This window comes from Agrilus planipennis, unplaced genomic scaffold (assembly GCF_000699045.2).
Source record: "Agrilus planipennis isolate EAB-ADULT unplaced genomic scaffold, Apla_2.0 scaffold73, whole genome shotgun sequence".
Lineage (NCBI taxonomy): Eukaryota > Metazoa > Arthropoda > Insecta > Coleoptera > Buprestidae > Agrilus > Agrilus planipennis.
Genome location: NW_020439682.1, coordinates 599,935 through 625,215, shown reverse-complemented (window position 1 = coordinate 625,215; position 25,281 = coordinate 599,935). Strand labels below are relative to the sequence as shown.

Genomic DNA, 25,281 nt, shown 5'->3' with positions numbered 1-25,281 from the left:
TCTTTTACATATAAACATGTCTATTCTGTAACAAACAAACATAAAACAAATCAGTTCCTAATTACTGCATCATGGATTGTTTTTAACTGCTTTATTTTATTATGACTTCACAGTAATATTTGTTCATTCAGTAATCTTTTAACCTGAAATAATACAGTTACAAAACATCTTAAAATCTTTTATGAAAAGTACATACATATGAAACTCCCCAAAAGCCGTATTCATCCAATTTGTCAATATCTGTGTTTAGGTGGGAATTCAATTTTAAAAGCCTCTAAAAGTTTAAAAAATTTTAAAGATAACACTTAATCAATTTACTGATTGCTACTTACGTTTGTGTGAATTTTCTGTTTATTTTCGGGCAAATATTGTAAAAGAACTGCAGCAAAAGTGAATCTTTTTATTTTTATACACTTCTCCATTGCATTTTCAAAGTCCAGAGAGAAAAGAACAGGACAAGACTGAAAATATAGAGACCAAGTTAACAAAATTGAATCGGAAAATTTATATAAATAAAATGAATTAACCTGAACCAGATGTAAATTTTCAATACACTTTTGAGTTAATTCTTCATCACTGGTATCGGACATAAAATTAAAGGAAAAATCTATTATACTTTGCCAGGCATTCTTATAGAATTTTTTATGTTGACAAACATCCCCTCGTTTCAGAAAGTTGACATACTCCTTAAGTTCTTTAAGCTTAAAGAATGATAATGTTTTTAAAAATTTGAGTGTAAACAAATTCATTAATTTACCATTTTCATTTTAATCATAGCATTTATAATTATTTCCCAAAACTTTATCTCGTAAATTGTGTATGTTGAACAAATTGAAGCCATAAGTTTAACACTAGCTGGATTATTTCTGTCTTGTGCGAGCCCTTTAAGTAAATCGCGTTTATTACATTTGTCTAGGGTTTCGATGTCTAGAGGAAAACCTAGATATTCTAAATCACTTATTAAAAATAGTTTATCAACGTAGTTTCTGTAAAAGTTATTGAATTATTTCAATTTGATTATTACATTAAAGTGGGCCAAAAAAATTATTACCTAAACATTTCGTATGTACTGTTGGTAAGCTCTTCTAGTACTTTTGCATCTGATATTGTACATAAACATTTAAGAGCCCTTGCTTTGTAACTGGTGTGTTTCAGGTCGTTATTCATTCCTATTTTTAACAATTTTCTTTGCCAGAATTGACGATCACCACTGGTACACATGTACGAAGCCCTGAAAATTAATAAATATGTCAACGTAAAATCATATGCAACTTAAAATGAATGTAAACCGCACCTTTTAAGATTTTTATCGTTTATGTCTGCATCCAAAAAATTTTCTCCTTGAAAATAAGCATCGAAATTAACACTTACTTCCAGATTTACATTTGGTAACGTGGCATCTGACAACCAGCAATTTAATAGTTCGAATCGTATCTTTTCCATATCCAAATTGTGTAATTCAGCGATCTCATCAACAGTTTTATTTATGGCTACATATTAACAATATTGTCAACGACAAATCATAAATTCATTTTTAAAAGTACTTTAGAAAAGGAACAAGCAGAAGTAGTAATTTCAATTAATCAAATTACATGATATTAACAAGATACCTATTTTAGTTTTATCGGTCGACTTTTTAAATTTAAAATTATTACCATTAGTTTGAAAAATTTTCTTCTTTATTTTGTCATTACTTTAATCTTTTTTTCTATATTACCTGGACAAAGCAAGATCATACAATCAGCTTTCTTTAAAATGCGTTCGTCAGCATAAAGAGTTTCTATCAATTTTTCTGGTGGTTGAGTTGCAAATTCTAAATACTTTTTATCTGCCAATTTGTTAATGTACAGAATATTAATTGTGGAAAAGCTGTAGTACTTCTTTTCAACTTTTGTAAATGCTTCCCTTAAACCTGGCGTTTCACTATATTTTTCTTTATATTTCAATGCATATTTATAACATAATCGAATTGCGTTTACTTGATCTGCTCCTATAGATTCAATTTTTACTTGTTATTAAAAATGTATTGTGTGAATATTCGTATTAAATTTACCCGGAGGTGTATGCATGAAAACGTGATACATTGCAGAAGTAGCCTTCTCAATGTCTGCTATGTTTTGAACGCATTTGTCAATTTCTTCAAACAAATCTTGATATTGTAATATTATATTCCATTCGTTTTTGTGTTTAGATGTTTGTGAATCTTTTGCAATCTTTGAAACCTGTAAAAAATAGTATGAATTCATGCCCATTCAGTTGATTTTTTTTTGTGAATGTAAGAGACACGTTTTATTATCCTAGCAGTATACATACATTATTTAAAATTTTTCATCTATAAAAAGATAAAAAGAGTTGTATTTCTAACTTTTTTTTCTACATGTTACCTCTTCCTTGACCACATACGAACAGATGTCATCTTCGTTTAAATTCTTCAGTATCGCAGCAACTTTGAACCATATGTTGTATGTTTTTAAATTAATTTCTGGCCTTATAATGTTCCAAACGTCTTTCGTGAATAAAGTTGGCGTAAAAGGTAATCGCCACTCTGACAATGGATCTATATTCTGAGAATCGGGGAAGCACGTATACCATTCCTCTGTTTCCATTTGACTCGGTTTACTAATACGTCGATAATTTTTTAGAAACGAAAGCATCCGCTTACTGGTCAAGTGTTCTTTCGCTTTTTGCCCAGATAAAAGTTTTAATATGCATATAAAGACTTCATAATGATAGAAATTTACCTAAATAAAAATTATTGTTTTTTATACAAGAAGTTAAGCAAAAATTAAAATGCGAAGGACTTACCGAAATCCATAGTTTTTGAATTTCACTATAAACACATTCCTTGTCAGAAATACTGTTGATAACTACAGTAGAAAGTTTAAACAATTCATCATCTGTACTTTTCATAACAAGATCCTTGTTTCCACACAAATCTACTTTTATTTCGTAATTCGGCTTCCAGTGGAGGAAAATTCCTCTTAAATATTTTGTAAGATAATGCTGTTGATCCAGATTAAAATCGGAACAGAATTCGATCAGCATGCTTAAGTTGAAGAGATTTAATTTTATTAACTGTCTTGCTAAACTGGCCGGTTCAGTTTGGAAAAAATCATCATAGGCAATAGGACAATTGTCGATTTTGTTGTACCATTTTATTAACAATACAATTTTCTGGCATAAATGGCTATTAGTGATTTTGTAATAATTCTGTAATCTGAGGCCCAATTTGGCTATAACTTCAAACTTTTTGATGTCACGTTTGTACAAAGCAAAAGCTTTTATTATCAATTTTGAAGCATATTTTACGTCATAAGTCAGTAATAAAGTGTAAGCAAGTTCTGTGTCGATATTTTGGGCAGAAAACACTTTTTGGAGCAGAATTGTTGTGTAATGTATAGCAAGTTCATTAACGTTATTTGAAAAATCTAAATTAATGTTTGGAAAATGATTGGTGATTAATTTGTTAAAAAAGGTAACCAATTTATAGGCCATTAAATAATGTCCCTCTGTGTGGAGTTTTTGTAAAATCATGGGAAGACCTCGAACTTCTTCAAGAAATCTATTCTAAAAATTGTAAATGAATCATTAAAAAAGTTAATAAGTATATATGCGTAAACAATCCACAAATTTATAACGTCTGCAACTAACTTTACGTTGAATTTATTAAGATTGTCATTTATAAATTAATTATTCTGTTAAATTAATATTTTTAATTCAACCTTACCTCAGTCAAAGAAATTGTATGATAAGTAATACTCGAAAAATTTGTTAGTCTTGGCGTTGTAAAAGCTCCTAAAAAATTATAAAATAATGACAAATGATGAAATATTTAAAGACCGTAATCAGTATGGATGAATTACCTCTGAAGTTTATGTATTTGTTTTAAAATATTTGAAAGGCTATTTATTCTTTATATTACTTACCCAAAAATTTGGAATAATATCCAACAAACCACCGAGCAGATGCGGTATTCCCCCGCGCGTTATTTCCCCAAAATAAATGTTTAAACATCGATTTTGGTTTTGTCTCAAGAAAACGTACAAAATAAAAGGTCATTTGAAAATAATTCAACATATCTGCGTAATATTCCAAGTCCTGTGGTTCCGAATTTAAAATTGCTTTTCCCAGTAATCTTTCTGATAGTTCTAATGCTTCCATAAATTTTTTATGGGATGTATTATTATCTTCAACGAGAACCGTTTCATCCAGAAGAAGAGTTTCGTGAAGAATTGTGGCGTTGTTGTCATTAGAACTTGCACTTTTAAATAACAAAATTGCCATTAAATAAAGACATTTTGGGTTTGTTTCAAACTGATAAAAATCATTGGCAGTCTCAAGAATATATTCGAATATTCCTACTTGTTGACAAAATTTTAAAACTACTTCACTGTAAGGTAGGTTCATACACACGGCAATATCATTGCATTTTTCTATAAACTTTGTGCAGTCGTTCCTAATATTCATCACTAAATTTGTGATAAGTTCGTTTAATATTTTTTCCTTTTTATTTTTATCCATCAAATCGTTAATAGTAATATTAAATCAACTGAAAAAGTAACTGATTCTGTTAGTGAAAATGTTTCTGTTTTAAATGAAGAAGTTATTTTGTTGCCAAAAAAGAGTGACTTAGTTGATCCCATTTATAATGGGTTTTCATGCAGTGGAGTTGATGGAGACATTTCTTTAAAAGCATTAATAATCATTTTTGTGATTCTTATTGTCGTGGCCCCCCTTATTTATGTTTTTTATATAGCAGAACATCCTGAAGAATATCTTCACGAACATTCTGAACACGTTCACTCTAGATAGCGAAAATCGTATGTCTGATTATTGGCTGTTGCATTCTATTTTTTGTTACCATAAAATAATATTTTATTGGTGCATGTTAAATGTAGTATTAATGACGTATTTTTTTCTTAAATTTAAAATAGGTGATAAATTGGCGAAACATTTTTAACATAATTTTAATTACAATTATGTATCATTGGCTCTTAAAAAATGTTACCAAGAAAGTTGGGTGCAATTAGTGAAAAAAATTGGCTTTAAATTTTTTGGAAGTGAGTGTTCATTATAACTGTAAATAGGTAATTTGTATAAAGGGTGTTTGTTATTTATGTACATATCTTTTGTTGCGAATCTTAAAAAAAAAATAAAACGATTGGATAACGTTTTAAANGTAGTTGCTTTCTATTTCTTGTGGAAATATCTACAATTTTAAATTTTTTAATTTTAACTTGTAAGTGCGAGATTTTTTATTTGATTACGTTGCTTTGGGAAAGGGACTGAAATAATGCAGTCATCTTTTTACAGCATCTTAAAATTTCCTTTTCTGTGTTATTGTCCAGTATTTTCAAAGCAGTTTCGTGATCCCTAATAAATAATTTTAATGTATTTCAAATGGAATATTGTGATTTTCTTGTATACTCACCCTTGTCCGGCATAATGATATATAAGAAGGTAATTGACAAAATGCTTTTCTTCATCATTTTTACACAATTTAAACACATCTTTAAGGAGAGACGTGGTGTTACAATAAATCATTCTTTGAACAGCAAATTTTAACTGGAAATTAACGTAAAAAAAAACTAATGTAATTCACTATTGTTATTACTTTACTTACGTCGTATATATCGTTCAAGGGAACTTTGTCCAGTCCATACACTTTTTCCTTGAGAACAATTAATCTAGGTTCGTGTTCAATTGCCTGTACAATTTCGCTTACGAGAGGATGAGAATAACTCAAAGACATTCTAGTAATTTCGTGAATTCTGTCGGACCAAGGAATTTCTGCTACTTTCAGTATTTCCAAAACAGACATTACCTTTAACTCCACCGAATTTATACAATTCAGTAGCAATGGAATTACTTTTATCCAGTAATGTTGTTCATAATTCAACAGATCCTAGAAATGATTAATTATTTGCTAAACATTACGTAGACTTTGTAAAAATTAGTCACCTTTATTTTATTCATGAAAACTTCGTCAGGATTAAGTCCATGTTCAATCATATATTTGCCCAAAAAATCTTCTAAAAGACATTTATAATCATCGTCTGGTGAAATAATATTTAGTAAACTGTGAATAAGGTTTTCTGGGCCCTAAGGAGACATTTCATTATAAAAAATAAATAAAAAGTAAATGATAGTACCTCTAAATATTCTGCCAGTGGAATTGTTATGTTATATGTATTTCGTAAAGTTTTTAATTGCTCCAGAGCATGTACCAAATTCGAAAGACTATCTATTGCCTTGTGATTTAAAAAACATTGTCGTTGAAAGTTCGTGTTTTGTATGCCATCAACTTTTAGCAAACTTATAATTCTATTCGTGAATGCTATTGCATTCGTAGGAAAATTGTCGTAATTGTTTCGTTCTATTTGAAATGTCGTTTTTAAAAGCCATTTGACAAATAATGATAATGTTGAAGGAAGATGCCTCAAAGTTATGGGGATAAAAGTGTACAGAAATGGAACGTAATTATTTGATGTCAACTATAAACAAATTTTTAACAGAATTCGTGTTAAAAAGTTTCTGCATTAATTGAATACCGTGTTAAGTTCATCCAGAATCATTTGAATGTGTTCTTCGGTAACCATCGACAATGTAAGACTATCAAGATGATTGTATATTATTATGCACTCTTGAAAGTGTTTCTGAAATAAAAACATAAAGAAAAGTTTGATCTACTGCTTCAAGGATATTTTCAAAAAAGTATACCAATTTTAAATGCATTGTTAGTTCTTCAAAAAGATTATTCACTGCTGAAAAGTTATTCCAGTCTTGCATGTCATATTCTTCAGAACCATGACGAACTATTTCCATAAATGTATCAAATCGATACATAAGATTTGATACAGTATTTTCCAAATGTACAACTTCAGAATCTAACTTCTAAAATAATTAAAATATATTTACCAGAAAGTGTAATAGCAATAAAACTATTAATTTTAGATACCAAGGAACGATGCACATATTAAATTGACCTTGTCAGACATATTACTCATATTTTTAATATGGGTAGAAAATTTCAAATTCCTAAAATATTCAGATACCCTGGGTATCTCTTTGATATTACCTGACTTGATAACGAAACGAGTTTGCAGCCATAGTCTAAGACCTTTTTAACATCTTCAAAGTGGCTGCAACAGCACTGAACGTCGATACAACATTGGAGCTTAAAAGGGTAGTCATCAATGTCGTCAAACATCTTCAACAAATTGTTGACATCTTCCGGCTGACAAATTCGTTTGTCTACAATAAATTGAGCTTTCGCTTTTTTAACGAGACTTAATTCGATGTTGTATTCAATAGCGAATTTTTCAGCTTCATCAAATTTTCGCTTTCTTAAAAGTCTTTCAAGTCTTTTTTCAGGTGAAGTTTCGGAAACAATTTGAAATCTTAATTCAGTTATGCTTTTATCAGACAATAGTTTGCAGATGTACATACACTCGTCGTTTATAGTCTCAGGATGTATAAGGTGTATAGGATTGAATAGTTTTAATGAGAAATATATATTTTCATCTAAAATTAATGTTTTAAATAAGTAAACCAATTAGGAAGCAATTTAAGATAAAGAATACAACTTCTTGAGGTTTTAGATATACCTGAATAATTAATCAATTGCACATACTGCTGCCCCAATTCATCTGGCTTTGTGACACCAAAAATATAATTATCCAATTTCTCTTCAATAAAAATAAAGTCATCAAATAAAAACTTGTATTCGGTAACAGAAATCAAAAGAGATTTTGAACAAATTTGAAGAATTTCTCCAGCATCATTAAGAGCAACAAACAAACTAAAAAGATAGCGTAGTGAGTTGGGAATTAGTAGTTATTAGGTACTAATAGTTCTTATATTTATATGCTTATACTTGCCTTGTGTCACAAGGAAATATTTTTTTGATGCTGTAATCAAAATCATCATTAATAACATCTAAATAACCAGTTTCTATATTATAAACATAAATAAGAGAGCCACTGGTTATTAAAAGAGTTGGGTGCATATATGATGCATATATAGTAGCACTAGTTGGAAAGTTTAAATTTGTCAAATTGGTAATCGTAAACTCTACAGAATCAACTTCTGTTTTATTTGTTATTGTGCTAGATAATCTAAAATTAAAGTATGAGACAAATATATTTACACATTTATATATAAATGACCAAAATAAGAAATATAGTTTACCTTATAATCCGACCACAATTCAAAATAACAATAAAGTTGAGGTAATTATTTACTTCCACAAAACAGCTGCAAAAGAATGATACTGAAAAGTTAGTTTTATCTTCAGATAGATCTCTACAAAAAGCAATAATTAGTAAGTACTTTATAAAAGTAATGAATCAATTACTCTGTGTACACAAGTTGATATTCATTTTTAGTACTAAAACAGTGAATTGTCCCGTTTTGTAGACATAATAACAAGTATTCTCCTTCACTAGAGACACAAAAACAGTCCACAGTGGCATCAAAAGTCCCATTAAAACATAAATTAGAGCATAACAGATTCTCAAAAATTCTCATACTTTTGCTAACAGAGAAAAATATCTTTCCTGATTTTATCAAGGCATTTATTTTGGGTTCATTGTTTGTGTCCTTAAAATGAAGCATAATAATTTTTATATTGCAGATTAATGCACACGCTTTAGTCATACATTTCTTTCATTTTTAAGAGTGGCTAATGTTGAAACTTCATATAAATTACCACCATCTGCAAAACTTCGAGCTCCAAAGTTTATTGTTTCATCTGCTAAGTTAAATCCACATTCAATAATATTCCATTCCTCCATAATAAATAAATTACAATCACTTTGAAGTAGTAAACGTTAATTATAAATTGAGGTTAGTATTTTGAATTTGATAACTATTCTTTAAAAACAATTTTTGATTGGCTTTTGGTTAATTCCATTTCGCGCTTGCGTGCTTCCTAATCAAGCAGGTAGTGGTTATGTATACTCATTAATCATTAACTTTGTACTTTCATTAAATTAAGACTTAAATTTGTTTTTAAAATTTTATAAGCTATTAAAATTAGAGTTAATTTTCATAACGAGTTATTTATTACTTAATATTTGGTAATTGGCTCTAATTACTTCCTATCAACTATCGGTTGTGTTAACGTGTAGCAGGTTGTTCGAATTTGAAAATAGTCGGCGGGCAGACGTCAAACTTTGTGTAAAATTTGTTTCGGGGTGTTTTAGCGATCTTTTTTAACAAATTACTAAGTAAAATGCACTGTGCTACTGTAAAAAATTATTGCTAAGCCAAAAGTGAATAAGAACAGTAGTTTTTCATAAAAGTTGTCTCTATATACTGGAACAGCGGGTGCTTGCAGTCAAGGTAATTTATTTTCGACTTATATTACTAATTAAGCTAAATTTACTCATCACCACTTCACGTATGAACATATTTAAGTACAAATCAAAACAAGGGGTTAGCATGCTAAAATTTCTGAAGGTATGGGTATAATTTCTTTCAAAGCTTATTTGGGGGGACACAGGTAGTAAATCACAAAAAAAAGGGCAGTCAACTTTAAGAAGGGTTTATATTACTTTTGCGTTTAGTGTAAAATTAAAACAAAGTTGCTTAATTATTAAAATATATATTATACATAATTAATTATTGATTTTGTTGTAATGCATTCATTTCATCAAGGTATATTCTTTGCTGAACATATTCTCTTACACAATGTACTTGAGCTTGCCATTGTGCAAACCAATTATCAAAACTAGAAACATCATCGAAAGTTAATCCATCATTCCACAGAATGTTACTGTAATAATCAAAATATGACTCGGCTACTTGGTTAATGGAATTTCTTGTATCTGATAATGTATAAATTTCTTCATTGACTTCCACACTCTCCTGTATTGTTAAGCTTTCTTCTTTACATGCAGTTAATTCTCGTTGAACGTCATTATTTTCATTGTCAGCGTATTCTTCACAAAATTTACTTCTTTTTGAGTTTCTATTTTTATTTTTCTGTGACCTTGTTTTTCTCTTGTCTGCTTTAGCAGGAATTTTATTTTCATTTACTAATTGTAAGTTTAAATCATTAAATTGGTCAAACTGATCTGGTTTATTATCGACTACTTCTGACATGAGTTCTTTGCATTTTGAAGGTTGCGTTTCTAAGCCATTTCTGGATTCACCAGTGGTTTTCAGGGAAGAAATTGGTTTAATTAGGAAATCGTAACCAATTTTAAAAATATCTTTTAAGTGAAAGTTATTATCTTCTTCTTTTTTATGACTGTTTGCATAATTTTGCTCATTAGAAACTGAAACTTCTGAGTCAGATTCTATGCTTATAGACGATACTTCGGTTTTCTTTAAATAATTTAAGTAGCCGTTAAGTGGTTGCGTAATATCCTTTGAAATTTTTTCTTCTTGCAGATTATCAGAATTTGTAATCAATTTTGCAACATTCAAAAGTGCTACATTTCGTATTAAAATGTCATCATCATTTTTGTTGCTAATATGTAATGCATCATCTTGTTGTTTCATGTTTCCCAAAGCTAAATTTTGTAATAAATTGTTCATACTTGTATTTTTCATTTCTTCTTTATTATCTAATTGTTTTTCTTCAAAGTTAATTTCTGATGTAAAAATTTCAAGTAATGTTTTTAATTCAGGTAATTTCTTACTATTTTGATCATCATTGGTTGAAGTACTGTTGTTTTCGTTGCTTGGTTTAGCAGAGTCTTTTCCAGAGGCCAACTCTTCAAGATAATTCTTTAGTTCTAATGATTTTGCATTATCATTTGTGATATTAATATGACTTTTATGGGCAACACTTAAATTCTTCAATTTACTTGCTACACTGTCTTCTTCACATTGTTCAAGTCTATATTTTATAATATCAGAGACAAGTTTTTTTAATTTTTGGTCAGTTTTCGGTTGAGATCCCATATTTGTAATTCCACAGATGTGATCCAAACTATTAGTTTCAACATTCCATATATCTTCAAAAAAACTATCATTAATATCTATTATTGGTACAGACATTTCTGGGCCCCCAATATCTCCCAATATTTGTTCAAACCTATCTAACTCTTCACCAGGCAAGATCATATTGATATAAATTCCTTTTGTTTTATTTACTACTTTTCCTATTCTTTCAATATAAGCTGCACTGCACATTGGAATATCATAATTAATTATTAAATTAACATCACATTGAAACTTTCTCATATCCAAACACGTTGTGCTAATCAAACATTTGGATTTTTTAATTTTCTTTGTTATCTCAGAATCATTTATAAAGAAGGGAGCATAGAAAGAATTCCAGCCTTTATCTTGAAGGGTTTTACTTATATATACCCCTCTGCTTTCGTTATTAGTGTAAATGATACAACGAGTAAATGAAATTTTTGATAAAATACTGCACAGTTGCATAGTTTTTGCTTCTGTTATTGACCCAGCATTATCTTGTGGTTGATTTATAGTACAAACAAAGTGACTAAATCCCAACAGTACAGAAGATTCAATCTCATGACTTATTTCTAATGGATGATTCATATATTTTTTGAGAAATTCTTCTAAATCCACTGAATATACTGAAGCAAGTGAAATAATTTGCTTTTTACTAGGAAGTAATTTGAAAAGTTCTTCAAAAAGTATATAATCAAAATTCATAAGTTTATCACTATTATCCAAAATTATCAAACTAATATTATCTGTTGGTAATGTTCCTGAGTCAATGAAACTTCTTATTTTATTAGTACTAGCTATTGCTATGTGACAATCGAAAATATTTTCATAATCTTGTGTTTCTTCATCATATGTAGAAACTTTTAAACCTAAAATAAGAAAGGTAAATCTAACTTGACTTAACAAGAAGTACTTCTTACCTTCTAAATATTGTCCCAAATTAATCATAACTTCTTTTATCATGCGTATTTCTTCTTTACAAGCTAAGATTAGAACCTGAGCATGATTTGAACCTATTTTAATTAACTCTAAAGCAAGTATAGCATATAATACAAATCTTCCTTTTCCTGGGTGATCTTTAATAATTAAATCTATAAACACGGACAATTAAAACTGATAACATTAGTAAATATTAATAACTTTACCAAATCCACTTATTCCTAATGGTAAAGAGGTATGCTGAAGTGGTGATAGCTTTTGAAAGCTAGAGTCTTTAAGGGCATTTAACAATGATTTTGTTAAGAAAATATTGTCGAATTTTAATGGATTTTCATTTTCATTTTTAAATATTTCTTCTACTTCCGTATCCATATTTTATATTGAATATATATTTTTGTTAAAGTTAATGACATTGACTATACTGTACAAGAATGTTTAATTAAACAGTAGTTTTAACAAAAAGATTTATTTTTCAACGTTTTTTGGTTAACACAACGTAAACAATGTGATCTTAAGGTTATGGCGTAAATTTAAACTACCATTTTTAAAATGTAGTTTGAGAGGGAAAGGGGAGATGTCGCCAGCTGTATTCTAATTGGTGCAGAAAAACTCATTAAAAATATGTTCTGTTGTAGGATTATATTTAGTTTCTTAACAATTATTTTTGTAATTTTAACGATGTACATACTTGTTACTGCTGAGTTATTATATTTGTTTACACCTCAAAATTTAAAAAATTCAGTGGTTTCGATCTTATCTTGATGAAAATTCATTTTAAAAGAATTGGTACTATTTATTGACCTGCAACGTATTTCGCCAAAAGTTGGTTTTCTCAGACGAAGAACGTTGAAGTCAATAAATAGTTAGTGAAAATCTTTTATGTTGCACCTTTTCGTCGATCTTAAAGTTTGTTTAATTTATTTACGGTTAAATTTTAAAACGAGCAGAATAATTACTTATTATAAAGTTAGTGATGTTATCAGAATTAGGGAGATATAAGTGCTTATTATTATAAGTACCAGCTTTTGAGGTGAGTACCAATTTTATTGCACAATTTGTTAGTTCTTAAAGGAGACTAGGTAACAGATACCTATACATAATTACACCTACTCAGTTGCAAAATAAAATAATACCTTCCGAAAGAAAGAGGAAAAAGTTAATTTAAATTAAAATTAAGACTTCTGCATTTCTCTTTCCTCCTCATTCTTACTTGTGCTATTTGAGGAAAGACGTGAGGGAACTCTTAAATTTCACAGACCATTAATTTAGCTTTTTCTGCCCTCTCGTTGAATTTAAAACCTACCCTTCTCCTTCGTCTGTCTTAAAAGTAGAAGAATGTTCAATTAGGATCTTATTTTTAATTTTTCTTTCTTTCGCTTGTCACTTAGAGCAGGTTTAATTAAATTTTTGGCCTTCCTTTTTACGCTCAATTACCTAATCGTCGAAACACGTCCAAGCAACTCTACCTACAAATTGACTTTATTTTTACTTGAAGCACCGTTTTAAATTATTTTACATTTTACAACTAACTTATTTATTAGGAACATTGGAAGGGTTGTTTTTCATACTTACATTATTTTCAGTTACGTGCAAATGATTCGTTCATAAATTGTATCAATTCAATTAATAAGTAGGTACTAAAAAGTAGGGATGTTAGGAAATATTCGAATTCGAATTGGGACCCTAAATTTTCTGAAACTACGGAGGTTGAATAAAAAAATTTCAGTCTTTCTCTGGAAATTAACAATAAACTGTTAAGACCAAACCAAAAACCATCATCAGAAATCGGTTTATTATTGGTAGATATTTAAATTATCAATCCACAAACATTTTTCATTTCAGTAAACGAGTTAATTAGGGATGACACACGATACCATGTGCGTATCGATAATACATTTAGTTGGTAGTTGTATAGGAAGAAAGCATAAAAACATTTTTATTTAACAAAAAATTAAATCGACGAAAGAAGAAACTGAAAAGTGAAATATAAAGTTAGTTTTTACTTTTAATAACTAAACTCCTGAACTAATATATATGGGTAAGTGATGGGTACCTAAGCCGGGACAAATAAATGACCCAAGAAAAGCGGTTCCACATTTCTTAGTTTAGGAGTATCGATACTAAAATTGCTTGGTATCGAAAAGAACTTATTACATTTATGGAATCTAAAATTTACTTGACTGCTTAGATAATTAATTACGGGACGGCCCATGAAATTTGGAGCAGTCTGTCGGTAACCCATCATAAACGTCACCCTGTACATTTTAGTTATTTATCTGGGTCCTGATTTCTTCCTGCACACATGTAGACGTCGCGGATCGAAATAAAAAAAATGCTAATTGTTTTTACAACTGAGCCGTTGATGACCCTTTCGTGATTAATTTACGGGATTGTTTCACTTCATTGTCAGAGGGGCTATTCGTTTCAATTTTCTTATTACATTCGCTTATTCCCCGTTTCGAATTGTTAAATTGACGTTCTTCTGTAGTAATGAAGATCTGTGGACCCCACACTTCGTTACCGTGATTGGTTTCTTCACCCCTCTTCCCTCGGAGACCGATCGTAACGCGGCTCCTCGCGGGGGGGGGGATGAATTGTCGTAGTGGGGATGTGTGACATGTTGAAGTGCAAACACGATGGTGGGGATACTGTAGGCGGGGACGCATTGTGCTCACGAGGTGGGATGCGAATGTGTCAATGTGGCAACGGGAGCCACTGATTTATTAATAAAAGAGAGGGCTTTAGACAGATATGTAGTGTAAAGTAACAGAGATTTCCTTTGTGTGGCTGTTTGCGGCGATTTGTAGGGATTTGTTGTCTATTAAGCTACACGCCTGGTCGAGAATATTGATTTTAGAGTCGCAGCTTTAAAAATTGCATAATCCAACAGAACAACCACTTCAAGGCGATTAACTTGAACGATTATCGTAACCAGAAACTCTTACGTATACGTTTGAAGGCGCCTGACGTAAAAAATAGAAAAGGTTTTTCCGAACGTATTATGCTTGAGCTCTAGATGTATGACAAGTTTTTTATGATTACGATATTCCACTCTGGACTCTTGCTGCTTCGTTCATTTAGGTAGATTGTGATTCTGTTTTGGAAATTCTATTTGAGATGAAGGTAAGACAAAGGGCAGGGATTTTTCACATTCCGGAATTATTATTGGGATTTGAAATAATATAGATAGTGCGGATTTTTTTTTTTTTGAGTTTATATCTTCAAAAGAAACGAGACCTTTATTTGAGTTATTTATAAAGCGTTAAACGAATTGGTATAATTTTCCTGCCAAGTGAGTCGTTGCCTCTCATAACACGACTAGTTATTATAGGTATTATACAATGTAGGTATGTTGCGTTGCCTCGTCGATCGTCTACCATTTTAATTAATTATCTAAATGATTATTGCATCCAAATGCACCGCAATGATGCGAGTGTGAAGTGCAATGACGATATAGTTTGTCGTTCGGCGAACCGTATGCGAATTGTGACAATTGCACTTGCTTTTTTGCATAGAAGGGTTAATTTTAAACAAACCACGTCTTTTCCACATTCAGTGTTTGGTTTCCGAATAGGTAAGCGGTAGTGGTTTTTGAGCCATAACAAAGATTTTATTTAACTGACGAATTAAATTGTAAGTGTTAAATTTACAAGTGGTAAGGGTAGATATTTTGAGACTGGTGGATGCCCTTGGCATGATCAAGTCTTCCCATTACCAGTTAACGGATTTATTTTACACTAAATTAGTTTTAAAAATGCACTAGCGGTAGAAAATAAATTGATAATTCTCATTTCTTTTGATGAAGATTAAAGATTCAGTATATGACATCTTCGTATAAGAAAGATAGACCCTTTTTTATAGCTGATGTATTTATTAATATTGACTGGATTTTTCAAATTTTATGACGTTGAAGTTTTACAATTCTTTATGTTTTAGTTTCTAACGTTTAAACCTTGTTTAAGGTAGGTAATCGATGTGCGTAGGTAATATATGTGAAATAGCAGAGAACGTTGGCTTCTCTCATGCGACAGTGTGGCAAATTTTAAAGGAACAGTTGCTGCATCTTTATCATTTGCAGCGAGTGCTTGAAACTGATATTCATGTGGGACAGAATTTTGAATTTTCACAATAATCGTATGTCGTACAGCCTACGCGATTTCAAGAATTCTTTTCGGTAAATGCGTGGTGCGAAATTTTTGGTGACTTATTTGACTTTTTTGGTTTACTTACAACCACCCGCATGAAAGGGTTATGCGCCTTAGCAATACCTCACTGGTAATGTGGAAATTTGCCTTAATAAAATTACAATTATCCATATGATGCTCATGTATCGATTAATGTTTACGTAACTAATAATTATATAATTTTTATTTCTTTTGTGTTGGTACATTTACATAGTGCCACCTGTAATCTACTTATTTAATTTCTGTAGTCATTACATGCAGTACTAAGTTGTTTATGCTTATCTTAAACGTTCGATTATCGCTAATGTTTACATTCTCCGTCCATGTAGCTGCAGAGTTTTTATTGCACTACCCAATTCGGTAGACACCTATGTTGCCTATCCCTATTCACCCACAGGACTTCCAAATCTGAGCTCGGCCCAAGTTCATTCTTTGTCCCTTCAATTCTTCTCAAATTGTTTTTTTATTGGCGCCAGTGAAAAGTAAAAAGTATGTCATTTGATGAGTGATTTTTAAGCTGTAAGTTTATATCATATGTTATTATCATGTTGCATATCCAATGATGTTGAAAATAGCTTTTATAGGTAGGTACTCATTTGAAAATACAATACTCTCATAGATTTGAAGTCCAAATTTTTCCGTTATATCTTTGGATCGTATAGACAGCATCAGTAATTATATTATACAAATAATCTTTCAATTTTTTGCTGTTTCGTTCGTTTTCCTGCCTTTTTTTCGCCTTTTATCATCACTACCCATTCTTAACTATTCCTAAAGGAAACTACCGACCGACTTCCACCACATTGCACCACAGAGTGCTGTATATTAAATCGGTGGTATGATCCATATGTTCCAGCATAAGCGGAGGTAACGAAATAATAATTTTCTTTTTCAGATAAGCGCTTTCTGATGGTTACTTCATAATGTACAGTAGACAATAAGTTGTTTCAAAGCAGCTATTTTCGAAAGCATTAAGCATTCCGGCATATAATTTTTGGTCGGTTTTAATTTAGGAAGTGACTATACTGTCAACTGTCTTATTGTTTTGCTGTAATGATCTTCTCTCTGCTTATTTTTTTGACGAAGCTCGAAATCTATGTGAAGAAATAGCTTCAGACGCTCAACAAATACATACGAATGTAGAACGTATCTACTGATGCATTTAAGCACTGGTTTAACAATCTAAACGACTTTTAAAGACCTCATTTGTTATTCGTTTGATTTTTATAAATTGGCCGATCACGTATTAAATGTTTTACACGCTAAATATTATTGGATGGAAAATACTTCTTCTTTTGGATGATTTTTATCGGCTTAAATCTAATTTTTGCGTAAATATTTATAGGTACCTACAAGGGCACTCTGATGAGATATTCTTTAGTCATCTCCAGTGCATTTACTATTTCCTTTAATTAGGCAGAGATATATTACGATCCACGGAGGTCGATTTACGTATATACACATATGTATTTCTATTTTTCTATGTGTGCGAGCTCTGCGATATTTATGTGTATAATGTTTAACTTTTCAACGTGCAATTATTTATGTCTTTAGCAGAATTGGTTCGCTTTACTTTCTAATCGCTACATCCAGGTTTGTTTGCGAGCACATGTCCGTTAGTCGGAGATCTTTATTGCGATTAATTAGACGAAAACATCTCTGCTATTTGTCTTTGATCAAGAACCGACTCGTTAGAGCCAATTCATCACCTTAACAGTATTAGGTAAAAAGAAACGAATGAGAAGAACCGAGGGTAGAATTTTATTGTTAATTAAATAAATTACAAAATAAAATAACGGTATAGTGCATGTAGAAATTGAGGTTTGGGGAGAGGAATCGCAATAATTTTATATTTTATTATATCTGCTTTTTAAGATACATCTGTTTCTTACTTCGCTTCATGGAACATCACTTATTCACTTATTCTTTTGCCGTTATTCTTCCCGCTTGTTCCCTTTTCATTTCCTTATTTTACACCCAAAAAAAAACTTGGGTGTTTCATTCCCACCAGCAGTAATGCTGGTGGGCGGGCAGTCCCTCCGGACTACGCCGGAAGGTAGGGCGGAAGGCCCTCTTCAGCCTGCTTTCAGGAATCGTGCCTCAGCACTTGCCTAAGTGATCCAAGGAAACCACAGAAAAACTTGGACGAAGGCAGACGGACCCGGAATCGAACCGGCGTCCTCCCGAATGCTAAGGAATGGTCTAAACCTCTAGGCCATGCCGCTCGGCTTTTACGCCCATAAATCCATATGCTTATGAATTTTTGAAAATATTGTCTGTAGGTACATGCATTACTGCCCCAGCGTGTGAATCCACAGATAAATTTGGGCCGGGGTAGATGAATCCAGAATATCAATCGAATCAGTGTCGTTCTCCCCAATGGTCTAAACCTACAGGCCACGCTGCTCGGTACACGTACCCACACCTTTGGGTATCTCTTCGAGTGATCTTTTTCGTGCATGACAATGAAGGCATCCACATAAACAAGGTGCTAGAAATCGCAGCTGCACCTGCTCATGTATAAGTAATAGCAGAAGTAATTAATTTCATTTCGCATCGTTTTAATGAGTCGTTCGTTGGCTGACGGGGAGAGATGGCAAATTACGCTTGGGTCTTCGACACTCCCGCGTGTTCTTCTTACCGACGGACAGACGGATGCTCCTTGCGGCGCGACGCGGCGAAACGGTCGATATATTCGCTCACGCGGGCATGGGCGATTTGCACACCATACATCGCACTATTGCCTATGTTTTGTTTTCCCTTTTCGAAATATATACTGCTAATTTGTGCCGATTTTTCGATAAAACTAATTGCCACTAGACGGCGTTCATGTAAACGGGGTAGCGCAACGCAGCGTGGCAATTCTGAAAAGGAAGTCGATCGTAATAAAGATATTCCTTGCACTTACACTATACACAGGACTAAGAAATGTTCTGCTAGTGTTGCTGCTTACGTCTATAACTAATGTGTTAAATCTGTAACAAGAAGACGATTTTGCGATTAATGGACATAGTTAACTGATAATGGGTCAGCTTTCTCTCTCTCATTCTGTTCAGAATTGGATCGCATGACCAATAGGTATTTTATACTTCGACCACCTCTCTCTCTCTGGTAGATACGTAATCCCTTTAATAATACTGCATGGATATCGAATATTCCTGGATATTATCTACCATATCAGATAAATAGAAACATAAATATCTGAGAGGATAAATAAGAAGAGAATAACAAGAAGAAACAAGATATCACTGTGAAAAATTTGCGTAAGACAATAAATAGATGTATAGTCTGTTCAACTGGATAACATGTTTAGATTATATGCGATGTATAGTCTGTACGTCTCTGTCTATCACTTCTTCACTATTATAAATAACCCATAAAAACTGTCAACTATCCCCACGCACTTCGAAATCTGTCGACTCGATTTGTTAAGGACGAACACGCCCCCCGTGTTTCCGCCCCCCATATCAAACCCCGCCCAACTGTTTCGGATCCTGCTCAGAATAGCGTGACAAGTCGTGGAGAATAGAACTTAAATGTTACGTCTGCCGAGTCCTTAAAATGTTGTTTTCTTTTTGGTGAAGATCTACGATTCGATTGATCGTGGCGCTTCTCGTTTGGTAATCTCAAAGGCTTGTGATTAAAGACAAAGTGATCAGTAGTTGATAGCCTACCATTCATCAAGTGCTTATCGATTTTGGGGAGCATGATTGTGAACTGTGGTGTTTGGAAATCGGCATGTGATAAGGATAACTATTCGCTCCTGACGGTGTAATCAAGTGTTAGTGAAAATGGCGCTCTTAACATCGAACATGCTGCCCCAAGCGCTCCATTTTTCAAAGCCTTCAATCGAGCCAGCCGAATCCTCAATTTCGATGGATTCGAATGCCACATCGACAAACTATGACCGAGATCCGAGTTCCCCCTTGATCGATAACAGCAGTTGCTGTAGCAACGACACAATCTTGTCCGTCGGCAATGAGAATCCTCCAGTATCGGAAAACTTGAGTTTTAAGAACATCGAAAATCATCTAAATGCTATCTCACAAATAACAAACAGCACGCTAGAAAGCAGGGCACGTTGTCGGAGTCCCTCTAGTCCCATGAGTCAAAGACTGAGCCCGAGTAGTAGTCGACAGAGTCCTGTAAGTTTAGGCTTTAGTCCGAGCGGCCAAAGATTGAGTCCTAGTAACCACAGCTTTAGTCCTGCGAGTCACAGATTAAGTCCTGCCAGTATTAAATCGGTTTCCGATGACGTCTCCTATCGGAACGGCGATTTTTTCATTGAAAAGTCCAATCCGACGTCGCCAATGGAACCCTGTTTCAGCAACCCTCTGTTTAAGGGTAGCATGTTCTCCCCAGCTAGTCCAAACAATCGCAGGCTGAGTTTTTCAAATCCCACATCCCCGTCCGACACGTTGAGTCGAAGTCCTAAGCCGCCCTCAGAAGCTCATCATCAGTCTCATACGCTCTTCAAACCAGATCCTAATAAAAACACTACACCGAATAACAACGATGCGAACGGGACTAGTCTCAAATTTTCAATCGATAATATCCTCAAAGCTGACTTTGGACGAAGGATTACTGATCCGATCAACATAAAAAGAGCTAATAAGCCAAAAAGACCAGCTGTGACCGTCTCTTCGACCAGTTTCGAAGAGTCTTCTAAAAGCTCCGATCCAGTAGATCTCAGTAAAGCGGCGGAAAATTCGGTCAAATCACCTTCGAACGAATCTGGAGAGTCTGGAGGAAAACAGCCAATGTTGTGGCCGGCATGGGTTTATTGCACACGATACAGCGATCGACCTAGTTCAGGTAGGACTTTGTAAAATGAAATATTGATGGTTAATAATAATGATAATTAATCAATAAATGTGCTTGAAGTCTTGACGGCGATACCATTCACGATCTTCTTTAGTAAGTGCATTCACCCCAACGGTGCGATTGAAGTGCGTAAATAGATCTGTCAATAAAATAATCATTATAGCAAGAATATCAATCTGAGTATTACAATATATGTTAATTTCTGTAATGCAATTACTTATTTAGAGTGTAATTAAAAGACACGATTTTTTGGGTCTGTAACAATTTAGGCTTAGGATTTCTGGCAAAATTAACAATAACTTATTCGTATTACACAATGTCGATGTTGATCTTTAGCTAAACTATGAGGAAACATATTGATGCGAACGTTTTGTATAAATGGAATTAGTAACAGTTTCTGCATGAAATCCCTAAGAAAGAAACAAATACATGATTTCCTTATAAAACTATTAGGGGCCTATTAGAAGAAAGGGTAGGTTTCGTGGATGTAGATACTAATAATTTTGTCTTATGTGCTTTTGACAATGTTAAATATACTTAAAAACGTACGCATGAGTTACAAAGACAAAATAGTGATATTTAGTTTGTATAAAGAGCAACAGGCAGTTATAGAGCTGGGGCTGCAACGTAGAGGAGTAAATATTAGGGAGTAGGAAGGGAGTCAGGCAGGGATGCACTCTGTCATCGCTACTTTTTAATCAATACACCGAAGACACGATCAACATCATTAAAGACAGTACAATTGTAGGGATAGATATATAGAACAAAAGATTAGTATACTAAGCATGTATGCTTATATTTAAAGATGATATAGCAGTATTAGCATATAGCAAGGAGTTAGAGATAGCTTTAATGCATACTGGTATGCAAGGGAAGAAAAAGTAGGGAAAGAGCGAATATAAAGATAGGAGACTTGGAAGAAGTGGCCGATTTTAGGGATCTAGGGAGTCAGATAAGTCAGGACGGAAGGAGTAGTAAAAAAATGAAGAAGTGTTAGAAAGAATAGGAGAACAGAGGATTTTATGGAAGTCAATAAGAAATAGGTGAGAGAGGATAGTAGGATACCTTCTCTGGCATGAATGTTTAGTCAGAGACATATTAGAGGGAGAAACGGGAAGCCTAGATTAGATTACTGTTCGCAAATAGTTAAGGATGTGGGCTCTTCTAGTTTTAGGGAAATGCGAAGATTAGCTCAGGATTGGAAGTAACCAGTCTTAGGCCTGACGACCTTTTATGATGTGCAATGTATATTATCACATCCTTTTCCTCAAAAATCGTTTGGATAATCACAAACGTAGCTATAAACTAGCCGTTTTATCTCAGCCACTTGAACGAGATTAACTAATACAAGCGTATAATAAAATCCATGTATCAAATTTATGAAACTGGGAAGTGATCGGTGGTGTATGTTAAACTAATAAAAACTTGATATGTCTTTTAAAATTCTTGTCTAATATATATACCACTAGACCTGGATTGGTTTGCACGCATTTGGTTATACGGTCGCTTATTTTGTTGTTTCCCATTTTTAAAACTTGTCTTTATTGTCAGTCAAGTCAGTCCAGTCGGAATAATTCTTAATTTAATAGCATTTTTGCTTTTTATGGTTGACCGATCGTATCTTGTGTAATACGTTGTGCGGCAAACAACTATCAATTATTCGTGATGGATGTACTCTTTAAGTAATTACGGTAATTAATTTCAGGGAGAAATGATTCAGGCCGCCGCGTAGCACTTTTACGACTTCTATATACCTATCTATAAACAGTTTTATTTTTATTATTTGCCTTAATAGATACATGCGTATGCATCGATCCACATGGTGCATGCACCATAATACATGCCTATATACCTAGGAGTTAAGATTCTTCAAATAATCGCAAGATAATTACAAAATTATGTTTGATAATTGAGCAAGGACCAATTTCTTAATTGATGCAGGGGTAGTGAAAGTGGGGTTAGAGCTAATATAAAAATTAGGAAACAAAAAATTAGATTTCGCCGATTTTCGGTCATTATCATCATAAGGTCCTTAGTTCTAAGACTGGTTGGACATACACCTTCACTCTTTCTTATCCTGTGCTAACCTTCGCATTTCCCTAAAAGTAGAACAACCCATATCTTTAACTACTTGTGAACAGTAATCTAATCTTAATCTACGTCTACCTCTACTCCTCTTAGGTCTTGTCTCTGCTTTTGATATGACTCTAACTTAGCTTTTCATGCCTGAGAAGGTATCCTACCAACCTATCAATATCTTGATGAAAATATAGAGGATAGTGTAAAGAGAATGTTAGAAATGACGAATTATCGGAAAAATAGGAGAACAAAGGAATGTAATAAGAAATAGGAGATAAAGGGTAATACTTAGATAAATAATAGAAGCAGAAGCAGGAGTAATGAGAGGGAGAAGAAGGTCTAGATTCGATTACTATTTGTAAATCGTGAAAATATCGTGAGGGATTAGTGGTCCTGTAAGGATTCCTGTTTTCAATCTACCGTACGGAACCCGAAAGTAACTAATATGCATTTTAAACATTGATTTAAAGTTGGGCTATTGTTTAAATTAACGTAATAAAACGAATTCAAACAAATTTCGTGTGCGATTACACCTATGTTGTGCACATGCTTAAAGTTCAAACAATAATACCGACAAGAGGGACGTCGTGAACGTGGTTATTTATCAGTGTTAAGACCCCGAGTACGAAATTAGATGCTGCAAATTACATTAATTTGCCCGAGATTTATACGTTTGCAAATTAACGAGGATAAATCACGGGCACATGGCGTTTGATCTCGTGCAAGGTACGGAAAATTAGTCGACAACGTTTGGACGTTTGTGGTGTTATTATACGCTAATGAGGCATTAATGTTACAGGAAATAGCAAAAGGACAATTAGGGAATATAAAAAAGTGAGAGAAGGTAACAAGAACCCAACGTTTATAACGACTTTGTCGTAACGCACCCATTGCGTACCTATATATGCATATTGTAAATAAGCAGAAGGGAGAAGGTGATACTGACGAAATTCATACATAGAATTGTTGTTGTTTTTGTAGAAAACGGGAATGAACAGAAAATGGGCAATGTTATTACCTATAACACTTTGGAAATCTCTCCGAAAGTACTGTAGAATCGAGGCACCAAACGGAATCTAAATCGTTCTGAACATGTTTTCTAATTAATCCAAAATAAGGTTTTTCACTAAGAATTCATTGAATATTTTAAAATGAAGGTTTATATATCATTGACTGTAATAAATTAACTGGAATTAAACAACAAATTAAGGATCATTGCCTGAAGACATTGAGAACAATTTAATCAAGTAACATGTGTTGAATTAACGACCTGGGAGGTAATAACTAATTTTCTTGTCCGTAATCCACGTCCTACATGTACCTCTTTCTATTTTCGCATAAGATACTATTATGGCGTGGTTTTGTAATACGGTTTTAATATATGTATAGTAATACCCAGATACTTCAATTATACATACCAAAATCGGCATGGGAATATTGAAAGACACAGTAAACCATCCCTTTGTGCTCGCAATTCACCACTGTCCACGCATTTCGGTGCGTATGCTTTTGCGATACCCCTACCGACCCTACTCTTTACACCTTCGAGTAGTTGAACTTCTTTTCTTGGTCCAGACGCTCCTGCCACGTCACTGTTTGTCTTATTTCCCCTATTTTATGGTGTAGGTAATGCAAACTATACCTATATAGTAGCACACCTTTATAATTTATTGGTAAACGTTAACTGGATCGATAAATAAATGTATCTACGCATCTAATACGTACATGCACTTATAAAGAAGGAAATAAAAAAATAAATTGAATTATTTGCATATTGATTAATAAATTTGTTCGGCTAAAACGCTTGTGTTTTAAACTATATACGTAATAGTTAAAAAGAGTTAAACTCCTTCGTGTACTTATTACCTATTAAATAGGTACATATGATGTTTATACATTGGTAATAGGGGAACCCGTGTGTGTTTGTCATCTAGAGTCAATTAAAATATCGCAAGAGTTATGGTTTGACAGCATAATATTGCAATCAGTTGCGAGTAACTGACTATAGGTTTCAATTTTCTCTGGTAGACGTACCTACCTATATATAATGGGCCTGTTTTTCTCTACGTGTTAGGTATTAGATCGTTTCCTTAATCAAATAGCATACGTTAATATTAGTTAACGATATAAATATTTTGTAAATTAATAAGAAGTCATAAACTGTCACTGAAAGAGTGAAGCGATAGCAATAATTTAGAGTACCTCGAAGGTTTGCCTGTTATATTAACGTGGCGACTGACGGAATTAATTATTAGTTTAACATCAGTAAATTTTAAAAGAGATTCATCAGTACCGTTTTAGTAAGTTTTTAAAATAATAG

At 32.7% G+C, this 25,281-nt stretch overlaps 3 protein-coding genes across 4 annotated transcripts in view; 1 reads left to right on the top strand and 2 right to left on the bottom strand.

Moving 5' to 3' along the window:
- Positions 1-12: 12 nt before the first annotated feature.
- LOC108732378 (kinetochore-associated protein 1) lies at positions 13-8,855 on the bottom strand. Its single transcript, XM_025979434.1, has 27 exons — positions 8,661-8,855; positions 8,357-8,601; positions 8,191-8,304; positions 7,881-8,117; positions 7,608-7,801; positions 7,079-7,524; positions 6,721-6,894; positions 6,552-6,656; positions 6,153-6,494; positions 5,962-6,102; positions 5,624-5,905; positions 5,432-5,565; positions 5,268-5,373; positions 5,177-5,209; positions 3,927-4,536; positions 3,728-3,795; positions 2,806-3,567; positions 2,385-2,741; positions 2,054-2,222; positions 1,718-1,990; positions 1,295-1,490; positions 1,052-1,231; positions 758-986; positions 528-701; positions 333-461; positions 197-274; positions 13-143 (listed from the first exon to the last, which is right to left on the bottom strand). Exons 1-27 carry the CDS (start codon positions 8,793-8,795, stop codon positions 108-110), a joined length of 5,949 nt encoding a protein of 1,982 aa, XP_025835219.1. The 5' UTR covers positions 8,796-8,855; the 3' UTR covers positions 13-107.
- A 736-nt stretch (positions 8,856-9,591) lies between these two features.
- LOC108732415 (probable ATP-dependent RNA helicase DDX20) lies at positions 9,592-12,403 on the bottom strand. Of its 2 annotated transcripts, XM_018463205.1 has the most exons (4): positions 12,081-12,403; positions 11,856-12,026; positions 10,650-11,804; positions 9,592-10,520 (listed from the first exon to the last, which is right to left on the bottom strand). In XM_018463205.1, exons 1-4 carry the CDS (start codon positions 12,244-12,246, stop codon positions 9,625-9,627), a joined length of 2,388 nt encoding a protein of 795 aa, XP_018318707.1. In that variant the 5' UTR covers positions 12,247-12,403; the 3' UTR covers positions 9,592-9,624. The 2 variants fall into 2 exon arrangements, with proteins under 2 accessions (XP_018318707.1, XP_018318706.1); XM_018463204.2 differs by having other exon boundaries at positions 9,592-11,804; positions 12,081-12,402.
- A 7,065-nt stretch (positions 12,404-19,468) lies between these two features.
- The window catches only part of LOC108732416 (homeobox protein invected), a 57,604-nt gene continuing 51,791 nt past the window's right edge, over positions 19,469-25,281 (top strand). The window contains exon 1 of the mRNA XM_018463207.2: positions 19,469-20,873. Coding sequence (XP_018318709.1) covers positions 19,850-20,873 — 1,024 coding nt within the window. The 5' untranslated portion in view covers positions 19,469-19,849. The remainder of the gene's footprint in view (positions 20,874-25,281) is intronic.